The sequence below is a fragment of the Phocoena phocoena genome, chromosome 8 (assembly GCF_963924675.1).
Source record: "Phocoena phocoena chromosome 8, mPhoPho1.1, whole genome shotgun sequence".
In the NCBI taxonomy this organism is placed as follows: Eukaryota; Metazoa; Chordata; class Mammalia; order Artiodactyla; family Phocoenidae; genus Phocoena; species Phocoena phocoena.
In genome coordinates, this window is record NC_089226.1 from 75,820,049 (window position 1) to 75,835,938 (window position 15,890).

At 36.1% G+C, this 15,890-nt stretch overlaps 1 protein-coding gene across 1 annotated transcript in view; it reads left to right on the plus strand.

Moving 5' to 3' along the window:
- ANO5 (anoctamin 5) overlaps positions 1 to 15,890 on the plus strand; it is a 73,967-nt gene that overhangs the window by 13,432 nt on the left and 44,645 nt on the right. Inside the window, 4 exon segments of the mRNA XM_065882416.1 lie at positions 2,478 to 2,546; positions 3,645 to 3,929; positions 15,467 to 15,524; positions 15,527 to 15,579. Coding sequence (XP_065738488.1) covers positions 2,478 to 2,546; positions 3,645 to 3,929; positions 15,467 to 15,524; positions 15,527 to 15,579 — 465 coding nt within the window.

A 15,890-nucleotide genomic window follows, 5' to 3' on the forward strand; every position in this document is an offset into this window, starting at 1 on the left:
CACTGATTACCATTCCCTTCTCTACAGTTTATGTTCTTCACTCAACTTCCAGGTCTCCACATTCTCTTAGTTTTCTTCTTATTTCACTAGCCGCTCCTTCTCAATCTTTTCTTCTCCCTGATTTCTTGTTACTGTAGTGCCTCAGGTTCAGTCCTTAATCCTCTTCTTTTCTCAGCCTACATTGATTTCTTTGATGATGCTTCCTGTCTCACAGTTTTAAAATTTAAAACCATGTTTGTGCTAATTCCAACGTTTACCTTTCCAGTTGGTACTTCTTTCCCCTGTGACTATTCTGCATCTCTACTTGGAAGTCTTAGAGAATCTCAGACTCAGCAGGTCTAAAATGAACTCCTGGACTTCCCCTGAAAGCCTGATTCATCTACAAGTCTTCCCCAACTACAATTATTTATCATACATTTCAGTAGTTGCAAAGGATATAATCTATAATGTTTTGTAAATGGTCCAGTTTTTAGCATATATACCATGGAAATTTGACACTCACCATCACTTATTTTAAAAAATGAGTTATATGAAGAAAATCTTTTTTAACACTTTGAATTTTACATCATTTATTTTTCTCCACCTAAAATTTTCCTTCCACTCTGTCCACATAATTTTTTCCTAATTTAAGTGTTTTATCTTTGGGAGTCTTTTATTGTTTGTTCAGTCTTAGGTTTGCTACAACAAATGTGTATATACCTTGAAGTGTTTTTATTTCCTTTCACCACAACAGTCTAAGCCTTAAACTTCTTCTTTTGTTTTGAGGTTTTTTTTTTTACAACTGTACAAGTGCATAATTGATAAAACATCATGAATATACTACAATATTTGACAAGTAGTTATCAAACATCAAAACTAAAGTCATCCTAAATGCGTCAAATAATGAAATGAACACGGGGGCTTTAAACAATATTTTCCATATCTTACTCCTCCACCATCTAGTGGGAAGCAGACACATAGCACAGGGAGATCAGCTCGGTGCTTTGTGACCACCTAGAGGGGTGGGATAGGGAGGGTGGGAGGGAGACGCAAGAGGAAAGAGGTATGGGGATAGATATATATGTATAGCTGATTCACTTTGTTATAAAGCAGAAACTAACACACCATTGTAAAGCAATTATAGTGCAATAAAGATGTTAAAAAAAAACCCAAAAAACAATATTTTCCTTATTTGTAAATGAATGAGAATTATTCCTAGAATGAGATGGTTCAGCTTCAAGTATATTCTATTTTTATATATGTTTGTATAAATTAAGCTTGTTCAGATAAATAAGTAGGTTGGAATAGAAAATGTACTGTTTTAGCAGTTTGAATCTTTTTTGAGCTCCTGAATTATAGTCCCAAATTACAAAGTGATTTATCATAAAAGTAATGTTTAATGGTCTGTCACCTAATAATCCTCTTAGCTCAGCCTTCAGTTTTACTGAGCTCAGAGAATTGGTGTCCACATGACTTGCAAAACCATTTGTTACTACAGTGAGAAGATTCACTTTTTTTTAATACTGATAACAATATTTTGAATGTCCCTCTCTGCCCCTTGTTGTTTTGTTTTGTTTTTGCCTTCCTGGATGTTCACAGCCTGCCTTTTCTTTGGTAACCTAGGAGAAGGGCAATTGTGAAAGGGTATCAGAGAGAGGAGAATTATTCATAGACATATTCTCACATGTAGTAAACTTTGGAAATGGAGAAAAAGAACCCATTAAAATTATATTTTATTCCTTGTAAAGTTTGAAGATCTCTCAAGGTGGACATATCCATTTGAAGATGTGTCCTGTAACATCCTAGTGAAACCTTTTAAAATTTCAGTTACTATTTTTCACACTTAAATCATAATTTTTTACATTTAAGTCACATTTACAGTTTTTCACACTTAAGTCACATTTACACTTTTTCACACTTACATAAGAGTTAAATCATACTTGAATCACTGTTACAATTTTTTCACACTTAAATCATAAAGCCAAAAGATTTTTTGACAATCATTGTTTTAAAGCCCTCAGTAATGATTATTTGCATTTAATTGAATTAAATTTAATTTTACTTTTTCTAAGTGAAATTATTCTTCATGATTAAAAAGTCATGATGATATTTTGGCTTAAAATTGCATTAAATATGTCCTTTATTTGAAGAATACTAATATCTTTGTAGTACTGAATCTTCCCAACTAGGAGTATAATATGTCTCTCTGTTTATCAAATTTTTTATGTTAATTAGGATAGTTTTCTGCATTTTTTTCAGATAGAGGTCCTGCATATTTCCTGGAGATTATTCCTAGATGTATTGGATTTTTATAGTTATACTGTGATTTATAATATAGGTGAAAAGCAGGCCATGGCAGTCAGATGGGGGTGATCCATAGAGTACTTTTTTATACAACCAAGGGACCATCTGGAGGCACAGTCATTGTGTAACAAGTCTGTTTATCACTGGGAAAATAAAAGGGTTTTACATAATATTACTAATTTGTTTTTCCATAGGAAAGAAGAAAAGAGTTTGAACAAAATCTCAGAAAAACAGGTCTTGAGTTGGAAATTGAAGATAAAATGGTAAATGTAATTGTTAATCTATATCAGAGTCTTAGTTTTTTAAGTTTTGTTTTCTTCTCCTCTGACCTTTGACTGGCTAGACTTTGTGTTTGGGAGTAAAACAATAGCTTTTTTGGCTACTGACATGTAACTGAGGATGGTAGGGCCTGTGGTCTTCCAGGTAAATAAGTAGGTCAGTGCTCTGAATTTGAGATGATAAGGGATGAGTGGAACACTTTAAAAATAGGCATAAATAGTTCTACTCAGGATCCAGAGAAAGTAAAGACATGGTTTTTGTTTCACATCTGTGTCATGTTGAAGGCAGCCTATAATCTAGCACCCTAACTAGTTAACCTGGCTATCTTGCAACACAACCTTCTAGTTAAGCCAAGACATTTTTTGTGCTTATGAATATGCCAAGTTTTTTTTTTTTAACCTCCTACCATTTACTGGTTTTCTAGAATTTTCTTCAAAATTACTTTTAAAGACCTATTTCAGATCCCACCCTGTCCATGAAACTCTAATACTCTCTACTTCTAAATTAATAGTCTCTACTTCTTATTTATCCCTGTATTTTACTGAACTAGTAAATATGAATTATACCACATATTCTATGTGTAACTTAATTATTCTCCTGTGTAATGAACCCTTATTACCTAAAGTTCCTCCTTTAGGTGTAGGTGATACATCAAAACTGGGTAAGAAGAGGGAGTATATCTTATACTTTGTATGTATTTCTCATATACCCTAAACACAGTTCTAAGCTTATAGCTAGTTGCTAAAAACTTAAGAGATTTCCCAGAACCACATGTGTTTCTATGGACTTCAGACTAGTGTACATTGACCCTGAAATATATTTTTTAAAGTATTCTTTGTCTCTGTCTGTCTCTATGTCTCTCTGTCACACACACACACACACACACACATATAGTATACACATATATACATATATATGTAAGTATAATATATATAACTGTTTTGAGCATTTGCAAAGTTTTGCTGAAATTTTTCAATAAATTGAAAATACTTGATGTCTTTAATTTGTTTGAGATTTTGTAAAATTTTCTTTCTTTAATCAACTCAGTAATCTTTCTGTTATTTTGCCTCCATCTTATACAGAACTCCGAAGATGGGAAAACTTATTTTGTCAAGATCCATGCCCCTTGGGAGGTATTAGTTACTTACGCTGAAGTGTTGGGAATCAAAATGCCTATTAAGGAGAGTGATATTCCTCGAGCTGACAAAACCCCTTTTAGCTGTATGCTTGGACCTCTGAAGCTCCCAAGGAATGTGAAGCATCCTCATGCTGAATATTTCACTGCCCAATTCACCAGACATCGGCAGGAGCTCTTCCTCATTGAAGATGAGTCAAGCTTCTTTCCATCCTCATCAAGAAACAGAATTGTAGGTAGAGAAGACCTTTGGGCACATCCCTTGGCGTAAGGGATGTGTGCCTGTGTGTGCTTTTATATGTGTGCATGTGTGATACTATGTCTACAAGATGTTTCTGTTTAAATTTTGATAAGTGTTCGGTGGTACTGGGCAGGTTTGAAAGGCTATTTGGACCGCTTAACGCTGTTAACCTCCCTACTTCTCCAGCTGTCGTTTAAAAATGAGTGGTTGACAGTGTGGACACAGCAAAGAGAGGCCTCTTGCAATATTGGGGAAATCACTTAATTGAGAGCCAGAGGACTTCGGTTTTGTAAGATTTTTGTAAAATGGTTTTATAAACTTATAGTTAGGTTTTATAAATTCAGTGCATAGCAGAAAGAATATTGGTCATTCCAACTGGAAATGGAATGTTTTAATTTCTTTGTATATGGTGTTGATTGAAAAAAATACACAACCTAAAAGTTGAGAATTATGTTTTATTCAAGGACATTACTGCGAACTCTGAGGAACTGTTATAACAGGTAAGGGAGGAGCCAGGGTACATAGGACTTGTTGCTGGAAAAAATACATGTAGTGGGACATTAAAAGATTACTGCTAATCACAAAAACCAGATATCTCAAGTTAATGATTTTAGTGCTTTTCTATGCATGGGAAGATACAAGAGTCTGGGCTCATCGAAATTATTCCTTTGATATGCCTCTTAACTATGTAGGACGTGTATCCTGTTTTTCTCCATCCTGAATTCCCTGTTGTGGGGAGGCTACAGTGGCTGATGGCTTGGTGGCAGGCAATATTCCTTGTTTACTGACATGGCAGGTGCCATATTACTTTGTTCACAGTAGATAGCATTTGAGAAACATCAGAACTTTTTCCTTCCATTTAAAACTGTTTTCAGTCTTTCTTTTTTTTAATTTTTTTTTTAATTTGTGTTTTCAGTCTTTTGAATAATAATATTTCCTCTCCATTTGTAGTCCTAGGGTCTTGAAACTTCCCATTGACAAGGAAAAAAAAATGTGTATGTGTTACACTATCACCCTTTACAAAATTTTGTACTAATTTAGAGTCCTATTAACAACATAGGAGAATGCTGTTTTCCACATATCTTTCTCAACACTAAAAAGTATCAATCTTTCTTTTTCTTTCTTTTTAAACTGTAGCATAACATAAATAGAGATAGGCACACAAGTGTGCACTGCTCTTTGAATTCAATCACAAAATGAACACAGCTATGTAACCACCACCCAGATCAAAAGAGAAAACTTTCCTAGCCCTCCAGAAGCCCTAGTGCCTCCTTCCAGTCACTATTCCTGTCCCTCTCAGCAGAGGTAGAGTTTCACTTTTAACAGCAGAGATTAACATAATCTGTTTTTTTATAAAATTTATAAAATTTTATAAAATTTATAAAAAATGGAGTCATACGGTATGTATTCTTTTGAGTCTGGCTTCTTTGGCTCAACATTTATTTGGTTGATTAAATTAGCTGTGGTTGGTTAATTTTATTCATTAATTTTCATTACTTTCTATGGAAACTTATTTGTGTATGTATCATTATGGTTTAATTTACAATATCAAATGAGATTTATCTCCTTGTTTATGTTTATTGGGCATTTAGATATGCACTTTTTTTTTTTTTTGCGGTACGCGGGCCTCTCACTGTTGTGGCCTCTCCCGTTGTGGAGCACAGGCTCCGGATGCGCAGGCTCAGTGGCCATGGCTCATGGGCCCAGCCGCTCCGTGGCATGTGGGATCTTCCCGGACCGGGGCATGAACCCGTGTACCCTGCATCGGCAGGCAGACTCTCAACCACTGCACCACCAGGGAAGCCCTAGATATGCACTTTTGTTAAGTCCCTGCTAATGTCTCTTGATTTTGTTTTTCAGTTAGGTCTTCCCTTGTTGATTTGTAGGAACAGTTTATATATTCTTTATTTGAACCCTTTATTCATTATATATTTTACTGATATTTTCTTACTTTGTGCTTCCTTTTTCATCCTTTTTATGGTTTCTTTTCATAAACAGATGTTTTTAATTTTAATGCACACTTGACTCTTGAACAACATGGGTTTGAAATGCAAGCGTCCACTTATGCATGGATTTTTTTCAATAGTAAATACTACACTACTACATGATCCATGGTTGGTTGAATTCTTAGATGTGGAACCGCAGATATGGAGGGACCTTGTGTACAGAAGGCAAACTATATATTATACTCACATTTTTGGCTGCCCAAAGGGTCAGTGCCCCTACCCCAATGTTGTTCAAGGGTCAACTGTAGTCTACGTTCTTGAGCCTTTACTTTATGAATAAAGCTGTTAACCTTTAACTACCACCAAGATCATGAAGTTATTTCCTGTATTCTAGAAGTTGTATTATTTTACTCTTCACATTGAGAACTACTGTCCATTTGGAATTAATTTTTCTTCATGGTGCAAAATAGAGGCCTTTTCTCCCCCATATGTATAGTCATTTGACTTACACCAATTATTGAAAACATTCAACTTTTCATATTGTTTTACAGTTCCCTCTTTGTCATAACTCATGTGTCTAGATATTCATAGATCCACTTCTGGATTTTATTCTGCTCCTTTGACCTATGTCTGTTTTTGTATCCATACCGACAATGTTGAACTTTGACTGAGTTCTTTTCCCAGAAAATCGGGACAATTTAAAAAAAATCTCCCACTCTTCTTGTTCTGTAAAACCGCTTACTGCAAAGAACCACCCTTCCCTATATGACTTAAAGAATATTCATAGATAACCCCCCTGTTTGACTTGACAGCACTGTTTGCCACATAATTTATTCTAAATTCATCTGCTAATTGAAGTGTTCATCAGTATTAGTTGTCTCTATCCCAAATAATAATAATAAAAATAAAAACTTCTCATATATCTATGTGGAGCAGGTAGTTACAGCTTAGAACCAGGTGCCTAGACCACACTCCCATAGAGCCAAGGAAACAGGGATGTTATCTTTCTTGATGTTTACATTTAAAAGAGATGGTTCCTGGAAAACTTAAGAAAAACACTCCTGAGTTATGAAACTGGCAAGAGGCTTATTTAGCTTTTAAAAATATTTACATACATCTCAAAGAGAAGAGAAAAAGAATTTATAATTACAAGTTCTCTAAAGGAAATGCTCTAAGGTTTGGCACCAGGGAAATTTCAGTTCTTTCCTTCCTTCCTCCGTCCCTCCATCTTTCTTTACTCTCTTTCTTCTTTCTCTTTCTCCCTTCCTTCCTTCTTTCCTTCCTCCCTCCCTCCCTCCCTCTCTCTCTCTCTCTTTCTTTCTTTCTTTCTCTCTCTTTCTTTCTTTCTTTCTTTCTTTCTTTCTTTCTTTCTTATTGATATATTATAACATATACCAAACCCATGTATCCAAATTTGTATTCATCTTAAAGTAATCATATTTGGAAGTATATACTTAATCCAGTGACCCTGCAAATGTGCAAAATAATTTTGAGATTACTTAAAATACTCTTACTGTTAATAATAGCAAACACTTAAATAGCACTTACTATGTACTAGGCATTTTTTTTTGTACAACATAGTGATTCAATAATTTTGCAGATTATGCTCCATTTAAAGTTATAAAATACTGGCTATATTCCCTGTGCTGTACAATATATCCATGTATCCTATTTATTTTATTCATAGTAGTTTGTACCTCTTATTCCCTATCCCTATCTCACCCCTCCCTCCATCCCTCTCCGCACTGGTAACCACTAGTTTGTTCTCTATCTTTGTGAATCTGTTTCTGTTTTGTTATGTTCATTCATTTATTTTATTTTTTAGTTTCTACATATCACATTCTACTGTAAGTGATAACTTACAGTATTTGTCTTTCTCTGACTTATTTCACTAAGAATAATAACCCCCAGGTCCATCCATGTTGTTGTGAATGGCAAAATTGACTTCTTTTTTTGTGGCTGAGTAGTATTTTAGATCTATATTTACCCTTACAATTTCTTCCTTTCATTATTACTTTATAGTGATAAACGTTAGACACATTCCCATTCTTTGTTTCATAAATGGTTAGCTGAACTATGTATCCTCATTGATCCCTTGAAACAAAGGACTGTTAGGTAAATTAACCAAAATTCAGTTGAACTTACTTCCCCAAAAGACCCTAAACTTTGCTGCACCCTCAACCGTAGCCAATGTTGGCATGTAGACTAGCCCTTCCTTAACACAAAGAAAGACACTTCCTGAACTTGGCTTACTTCTCCCTATAAAAGAAGTCATTTTATGCTTGGCTTTTCAGATGTTCCCAGATCTCTCTATTGCAACAGTCCCCCTCATCCTCTTGCAGTAATCGTTAAAATCTTTCCTAAGTTTGGATTTGTTTTTGTTTGACAACACCATGCTGTATTTATTACCATAGCTTTATAATAAGTCTTAATATTTGGAAGAGTAAAATTTTCCACTTTGTTAGCTCCCCAGTGCAGAGTTATTTTTGGAGAATCTTTTTGGTGAATCTTTCCTAGAGAAATAATCCAAAGTATGTAAAATAGTTAATATTTATCACATTATTTATAAAAATCAAAACGATTTTGCATAAAGTATCATTTATTTACCAAGACATAATATTAAACTGCCCTTAAAATGAATAACCAGATTAAATAATGATGATTATCTAATGTTTGTCAAGGGTGACAAACATTGCAATCAACAATTCCTTAAACAATAAAATATTTAAAAGGAGGGGTGAAGAGAAGTATACCTAAAACAGTGCTAAGAAGAAGGACCTTCAAGATGGTGGAGGAGTAAGATGTGGAGATCACCTTCCTCCCCACAAATACATCAAACACATCTACATGTGGAACAGCTCCTACAGAACACCTACTGAACACTGGCAGAAGACCTCAGACTTTCCAAAAGGCATGAAACTCTACATGTACCTGGCCGTGTGGCTGACAGGGTCTTGGTACTCTGGCCGGGTGTCAGGCCTGAGACTCTGAGGTGGGAGAGCCGAGTGCAGGACATTGGACCACCAGAGACCTCATAATATCAATTGGCGAGACATGTCCCAGAGATCTCTGTTTCAACGCTAAGACCTAACTCCACTCAATGACGAGCAAGCTCCAGTGCTGGACACTGCACGCCAAACAACGAGCAAGACAGGAACACAACCCCACCCATAAGCAGAGAGGCTGCCTAAAATAATAAGTTCACAGACACTCCAAAACACCACTGGACACAGTCCTGCCCACCAGAAAGACAAGATCCAGCCTCATCCACCAGAACGCATGCACCAGTCCCCTCCGGGCAGACACCAAAAATAATGGGAACTACAAACCTGCAGCCTGCAAAAAAGAAACCCCAAACACAGTAAGTTAAGCAAAATCAGAAGACAGAGAAGCACACAGCAGATGAAGGAGCAAGATAAGAACCTATCAAACCAAACAAATGAAGAGGATATAGGCAGTCTACCTGAAGAAGAATTCAGAGTAATGATAGTAAAGATGATCCAAAATCTTGGAAATAGAATGGAGAAAATACAAGAAATGTTTGACAAGGACCTAGAAGAACTAGAGAGCAAACAAACAATGATGAACAACACAATAAATGAAATAAAAATTTCTCTAGAAGGGGGGCTTCCCTGGTGGCACAGTGGTTAAGAATCCGCCTGCCAATGTAGGGGACACGGGTTCGAGCCCTGGTCCGGGAAGATCCCACATGCCGCGGAGCAACTAAGCCAGTGCGCCACAACTACTGAGCCTGTGCTCTAGAGCCCGCGAGCCACAACTACTGAGCCCGTTTGCTGCAACTACTGAAGCCCGCGCGTCTGGAGCCCATGCTCCACAACAAGAGAAGCCACCGTAATGAGAAACCCATGCACCGCAACGAAGAGTAGTCCCCACTCACTGCAACTAGAGAAAACGTGTGCACAGCAACAAAGACCCAATGCAGCCAAAAAAAAAAAAAAAAAATTCTCTAGAAGAAATCAATAGCAGAATAACTGAGGCAGAAGAATGGATAAGTGACCTGGAAGATAAAATAGTGGAAATAGCTACTGCAGAGCAGAATAAACAAACAGAATGAAAAGAATTGAGGAGAGTTTCAGAAACCTCTGGGACAACATTAAACACAACAACATTTGAATTATAGGGGTCCCAGAAGAAGAAGACAAAAAGAAAGGGACTGAGAAAATATTTGAAGAGATTATAGTTGAAAACTTCCCTAATATGGGAAAGGAAATACTCAGTCAAGTCCAGGAAGCACAGAGAGTCCCATACAGGATAAAACCAAGGAGAAACACACCAAGACACATATTAATCAAACTATCAAAAATTAAATACAAAGGAAAAATATTAAAAGCAGCAAGGGAAAAGCAACAAATAACACACAAGGGAATCCCCATAAGGTTAACAGCTGATCTTTCAGCAGAAACTCTGCAAGCCAGAAGGGAGTGGCAGGACATATTTAAAGTGATGAAAGGGAAAAAACTACAACCAAGATTCATCTACCCCGCAAGGAACTCATTCAGATTCAAAGGAGAAATTAAAACCTTTACAGACAAGCAAAATCTAAGAGAATTCAACACCACCAAACCAGCTTTACAACAAATGCTAAAGGAGATTCTCTAGGCAGGAGACACAGGACAAGGAAAAGACCTACAATAACAAACCCAAAACAATTAAGAAAATGGTAATAGGAACATGCATATTGATAATTATCTTAAATGTAAATGGATTAAATGCTCCAGCCAAAAGACATAGACTGGCTGAATGGATATAAAAACAAGACCTATATATATGCTGTCTACAAGAGACTCACTTCAGACCTAGGGACACATAGAAACTGAAAGTGTGGGGATGGAAAAAGGTATTCCATGCAAATGGAAATCATAAGAAAGCTGCAGTAGCAATTCTCATATCAGACATAAATGACTTTAAAATAAAGACTATTACAAGAGACAAAGACGGACACTACATAATGATCAAAGGATCAATCCAAGAAGAAGATATAACAATTGTAAATATTTATGCACCCAAATAGGAGCACCTCAATACATAAGGCAAGTGCTAACAGTCATAAAAGGGGAAATCGACAGTAACACAATCATAGTAGGGGACTTTAACACCCCACTTTCACCAATGAACAGATCATCCAAAATGAAAATAAATAAGGAAACACAAAATTTAAATGACACATTAAACAAGACGGACTTAAATGATATTTATAGGACATTCCATCCAAAAACAACAGAATACACATTTTTCTCAAGTGCTCATGGAACATTCTCCAGGATAGATCATATCTTGGGTCACAAATCAAGCCTTGGTAAATTTAAGAAAACTGAAGTTGTATCAAGTATCTTTTCTGACCACAATGCTATGAGACTCGATATCAATTACAGGAAAAAAGCTACTAAATAACCAAGAGATCACTGAAGAAATCAAAGAGGAAATCAAAATACCTAGAAACAAATGACAATGAAAACATGACATGACAACCCAAAACCTATGGGATGCAGCAAAAGCAGTTCTAAGAGGGAGGTTTATAGCAATACAATGCTACCTCAAGAGACAAGAAACATCTCAAATAAACAACCTAACCTTACACCTAAAGCAATTAGAGAAAGAAGAACAAAAAACCTCCAAAGTTAGCAGATGGAAAGAAATCATAAAGATCGTATCAGAAATAAATGAAAAAGAAATGAAGGAAACAATAGCAAAGATCAATAAAACTAAAATCTGATTCTTTGAGAAGATAAACAAAATTGATAACCATTAGCCAGACTCATCAAGAAAAAAGGAAGACTCAAATCAATAGAATTAGAAATGGAAAAGGAGACGTAACAACTGACACTGAAGAAATACAAAGGATCCTGAGAGATTACTACAAGCAACTATATGCCAATAAAATGGACAACCTGGAAGAAATGGACAAATTCTTAGAAAAGCACAACCTTCTGTGACTGAACCAGGAAGAAATAGAAAATATAAACAGACCAATCACAAGCACTGAAATTGAAACTGTGATTAATAATCTTCCAACAAACAAAAGCCCAGGACAAGATGGCTTCACAGGCGAATTCTATCAAACATTTAGAGAAGAGCTACACCTATCCTCAAACTCTTCCGAAATATAGCAGAGGGAGGAACACTCCCAAACTCATTCTGTGAGGCCACCATCACCCTGATACCAAAACCAGACAAAGATGTGACAAAAAAAGAAGACTACAGGCCAATATCCCTGATGAACATAAATGCAAAAATCTTCAACAAAATACTAACAAACAGAATGCAACAGCACATTAAAAGGATCATACACCATGATCAGGTGGGGTTTATCCCAGGAATGCAAGGATTCTTCAATATACACAAATCAATCAAAATGATACACCATATAAACCAACTGAAGGATAAAAGCCATATGATAATCTTAATTGATGCAGAAAAGTTTTCAACAAGATTCAACACCCATTTATTATAAAAACTCTCCAGAAAGTAGGCATAGAGAGAACTTACCTCAACATAGTAAAGGCCATATATGACAAACCCACAGCCAACATTGTTCTCAATGGTGAAAAATTGAAACCATTTCCACTAAGAGCAGGAACAAGACAAGGTTGCCCACTCTCACCACTATTTTTCCACATAGTTTTGGAAGTTTTAGCCACAGCAGTCAGAGAAGAAAAAGAAGTAAAAGGAATCCAAATCGGAAAAGAAGTAGTTAAAATGTCACTGTTTTCAGATGACATGATAGTATATATACTGAATCCTAAAGATGCTACCAGAAAACCACTAGATCTAATCAATGAATTTTGTAAAGTAGCAGGATACAAAATTAATGCACAGAAATCTCTTGCATTCCTATACACTAATGATGAAAAATCTGAAAGAGAAATTAAGGAAATGCTGCCATTTACCATTGCAACAAAAAGAATAAAATACCTAGGAATAAACGTACCTAAGGAGACAAAAGACCTGTATGCAGAAAACTATGACACTGATGAAAGAAAGATGATACAAACAGGTGGAGAGATATACCATGTTCTTGGATTGGAAGAATCAACATTGTGAAAAAAACCCAAACCAATCTGCAGATTCAGTGCAATCCCTATCAAGCTACCAATTTCATTTTTCACAGAACTATAACAAAAAATTTCACAATTTGTATGGAAACACAAAAGACCCCGAATAGCTAAAGCAATGTTGAGAACGAAAAACGGAGCTGGATGAATCAGGCTCCTGGACTTCAGACTATACTACAGAGCTACAGTAGTCAAGACAGTATGGTACTGGCACAAAAACAGAAATATAGATCAATGGAACAGGATAGAAAGCCTGGAGATGAACTCACACACATATGGTCCCCTTATCTTTGATAAAGGAGGCAAGAATATACAATGGAGAAAAGACAGCCTCTTCAATAAATGTTGCTGGGAAAACTGGACAGCTACATGTAAGAGAATGAAATTAGAACACTCCTTAACACCATACAAAAAAATAAACTCAAAATGTATTAAAGACCTAAATTTAAGGCGAGACACTAAAACTCTTACAGGAAAACATAGGCCGAACACTCTATGACATAAATCACAGCAATATCCTTTTGGACACACCTTCTAGAGAAATGGAAATAAAAACAAAAGTAAACGAATGGGACCTAATGAAACTTAAAATCTTTTGCACAGCAAAGCAAACCATAAACAAGACAAAAATACAACCCTCAGAATGGGAGAAAATAATTGCTAATGAAGCAACTGACAAAGGATTAATCTCCAAAATATACAAACAGCTCATGCTGCTCAATATCAATAAAACAAACAATGCAATCCAAAAATGGGCAGAAGACCTAAATAGACATTTCTCCAAAGAAAATATACAGATTGCCAACAAACACATGAAAGGATGCTGAACATCACTAATCATTAGAGGAGTACAAATTAAAACCACAATGAGGTATCACCTCACACAGGTCAGAATGGCCATCATCAAAAAATCTACAAGCAACAAATGCTAGAGAGGCTGTGGAGAAAAGGGAACCCTCTTGCACTGTTGGTGAGAATGTAAATTGATACAGCCACTGTGGAGAACAGTATGGAGGTTCCTTAAAAAACTAAAAATACAACTACCATATGACCCAGCAATCCCACTACTGGGCATATACCCTGAGCAAACCATAATTCAAAAAGATTCATGTACCACAATGTTCACTGCAGCTCTATTTACAATAGCCAGGACATGGAAGCAACCTAAGTGTCCATTGACAGATGAATGGATAAAGAAATGTGGCACATATATACAATGGAATATTACTAAGTCATAAAGAGAAACGAAATTGAGTTATTTATAGTGAGGTGGATGGACCTAGAGTCTGTCCTACAGAGTGAATAATTCAGAAAGAAAAACAAATACCATATGCTAACACATATATATGGAATCTAAAAGAAAAAAATTTTTCTGAAGAGTCTATGGGCAGGACAGGAATAAAGACATGGACATAGAGAGTGGACTTGAGGACACGGGGTGGGGGAAGGGTAAGCTGAGAAGAAGTGAGAGAGTGGCATTTACATATATACAAATGTAGACTAGATAGCTAGTGGGAAGCAGCCTATGACACAGGGAGATCAGCTCAGTACTTTGTGACCACCCAGAGGGGTGGGATGGGGAGGGTGGGAGGGAGATGCAAGAGGGAAGGGATATGGGGATATATGTGTATGTATGGCTGACTCACTTTGTTATACGCAGAATCTAACAACATTGTGGGGCAATTATACTCCAATAAAGATATTTTTAAAAAAGGAAAAATAAAGTTTATGGAACCAAAAATGTAAAAAAAAAAAAAGTTATGGTCAGCTTGGGAAGATTCTTTTAACCTCTATTCTCTCCTGCCGTAGAAATAAACTTTTTTTTTGAGATTAAAAAAAATAGAAAAAAAATAGAACAGTGCTAAAATGGCCAAAGTCAGCAGTCAGAAAAGCAGAAATACTGGAAAGTTCCTGCAAGACAAAAAACAGATGAGATTGAATTGAGAAATATACAAAAGCAGAGGACACAAAGCCCAAATTATATGAGGAAAAAACTGATAAAAATATGTAAATGATTGCAAAGTAGTTGCAGAGGTGTGATAATCTTGAGTTAATAAATTCTGATATCAAGAAAAGGCCCTATTCAAAACATCAGAGTAATTAATGAAAAGTATTCAAGACAGCTTGGCCAAGTGTCAATTCTACTCCATATTATCCTACCTGAACTATTAGTAGCAGTGGTATTGGACTCTAACTTGAAACCCTGATTATAGTATGAATTCTGGTACAAAGGACTCGCAGGGGAGCTTGGGACAGGAGAAGAAAAATAACTTATATGACCCATTCCCCTCTCCCCAAGGGAATAAGGAGCTCTCATACCCAGGAGGTGAAATACCTGTGACTCCATACAACCCCAACCTCTACATCTTCCCCCAAACAGAAAGGGGAAGGTTCCTTCCATAATCAGAGCCTGTACTGAGGCAAAGTAGACTCTGTTAAATTGTGACTTGAAAAAACTATAGAAAGCATAAAGTTCTGAAATGTGTGTTTCTTTATGCTTACCTTATAGGTTTATTATATTCTCTCACGGTGTCCTTTTGGCATAGAGGATGGGAAGAAAAGGTTTGGATTGAAAGACTGCTAAATTCTCACACTTATTCATCTGCCTTTCCACTCCATGATGTAAGTATGTGCTTGGTCTTGAAATACTGAGCCCATTTTCCCTTTCCCACATTCAGAGGCTGCCTTGTTGGGAGAAGGAATCTTCCATTTGCTTCCTGTTTTATGACGGGTTGCTTAATCTCGCTCATGTTGGGAAAATCCCCACAGACTCCCTAGGTCCAAGCTGAGAACTATGCTGAAACACATAGTTATTACCTCTCTACATTGAGATTTCGGTGGAAATTCATTTAAAAATTATTACATTTGCACATGAATTTCTTTAGAACACATATTGAAAATAGCAGTTATATTAAAAGAACATTTTAGGACAT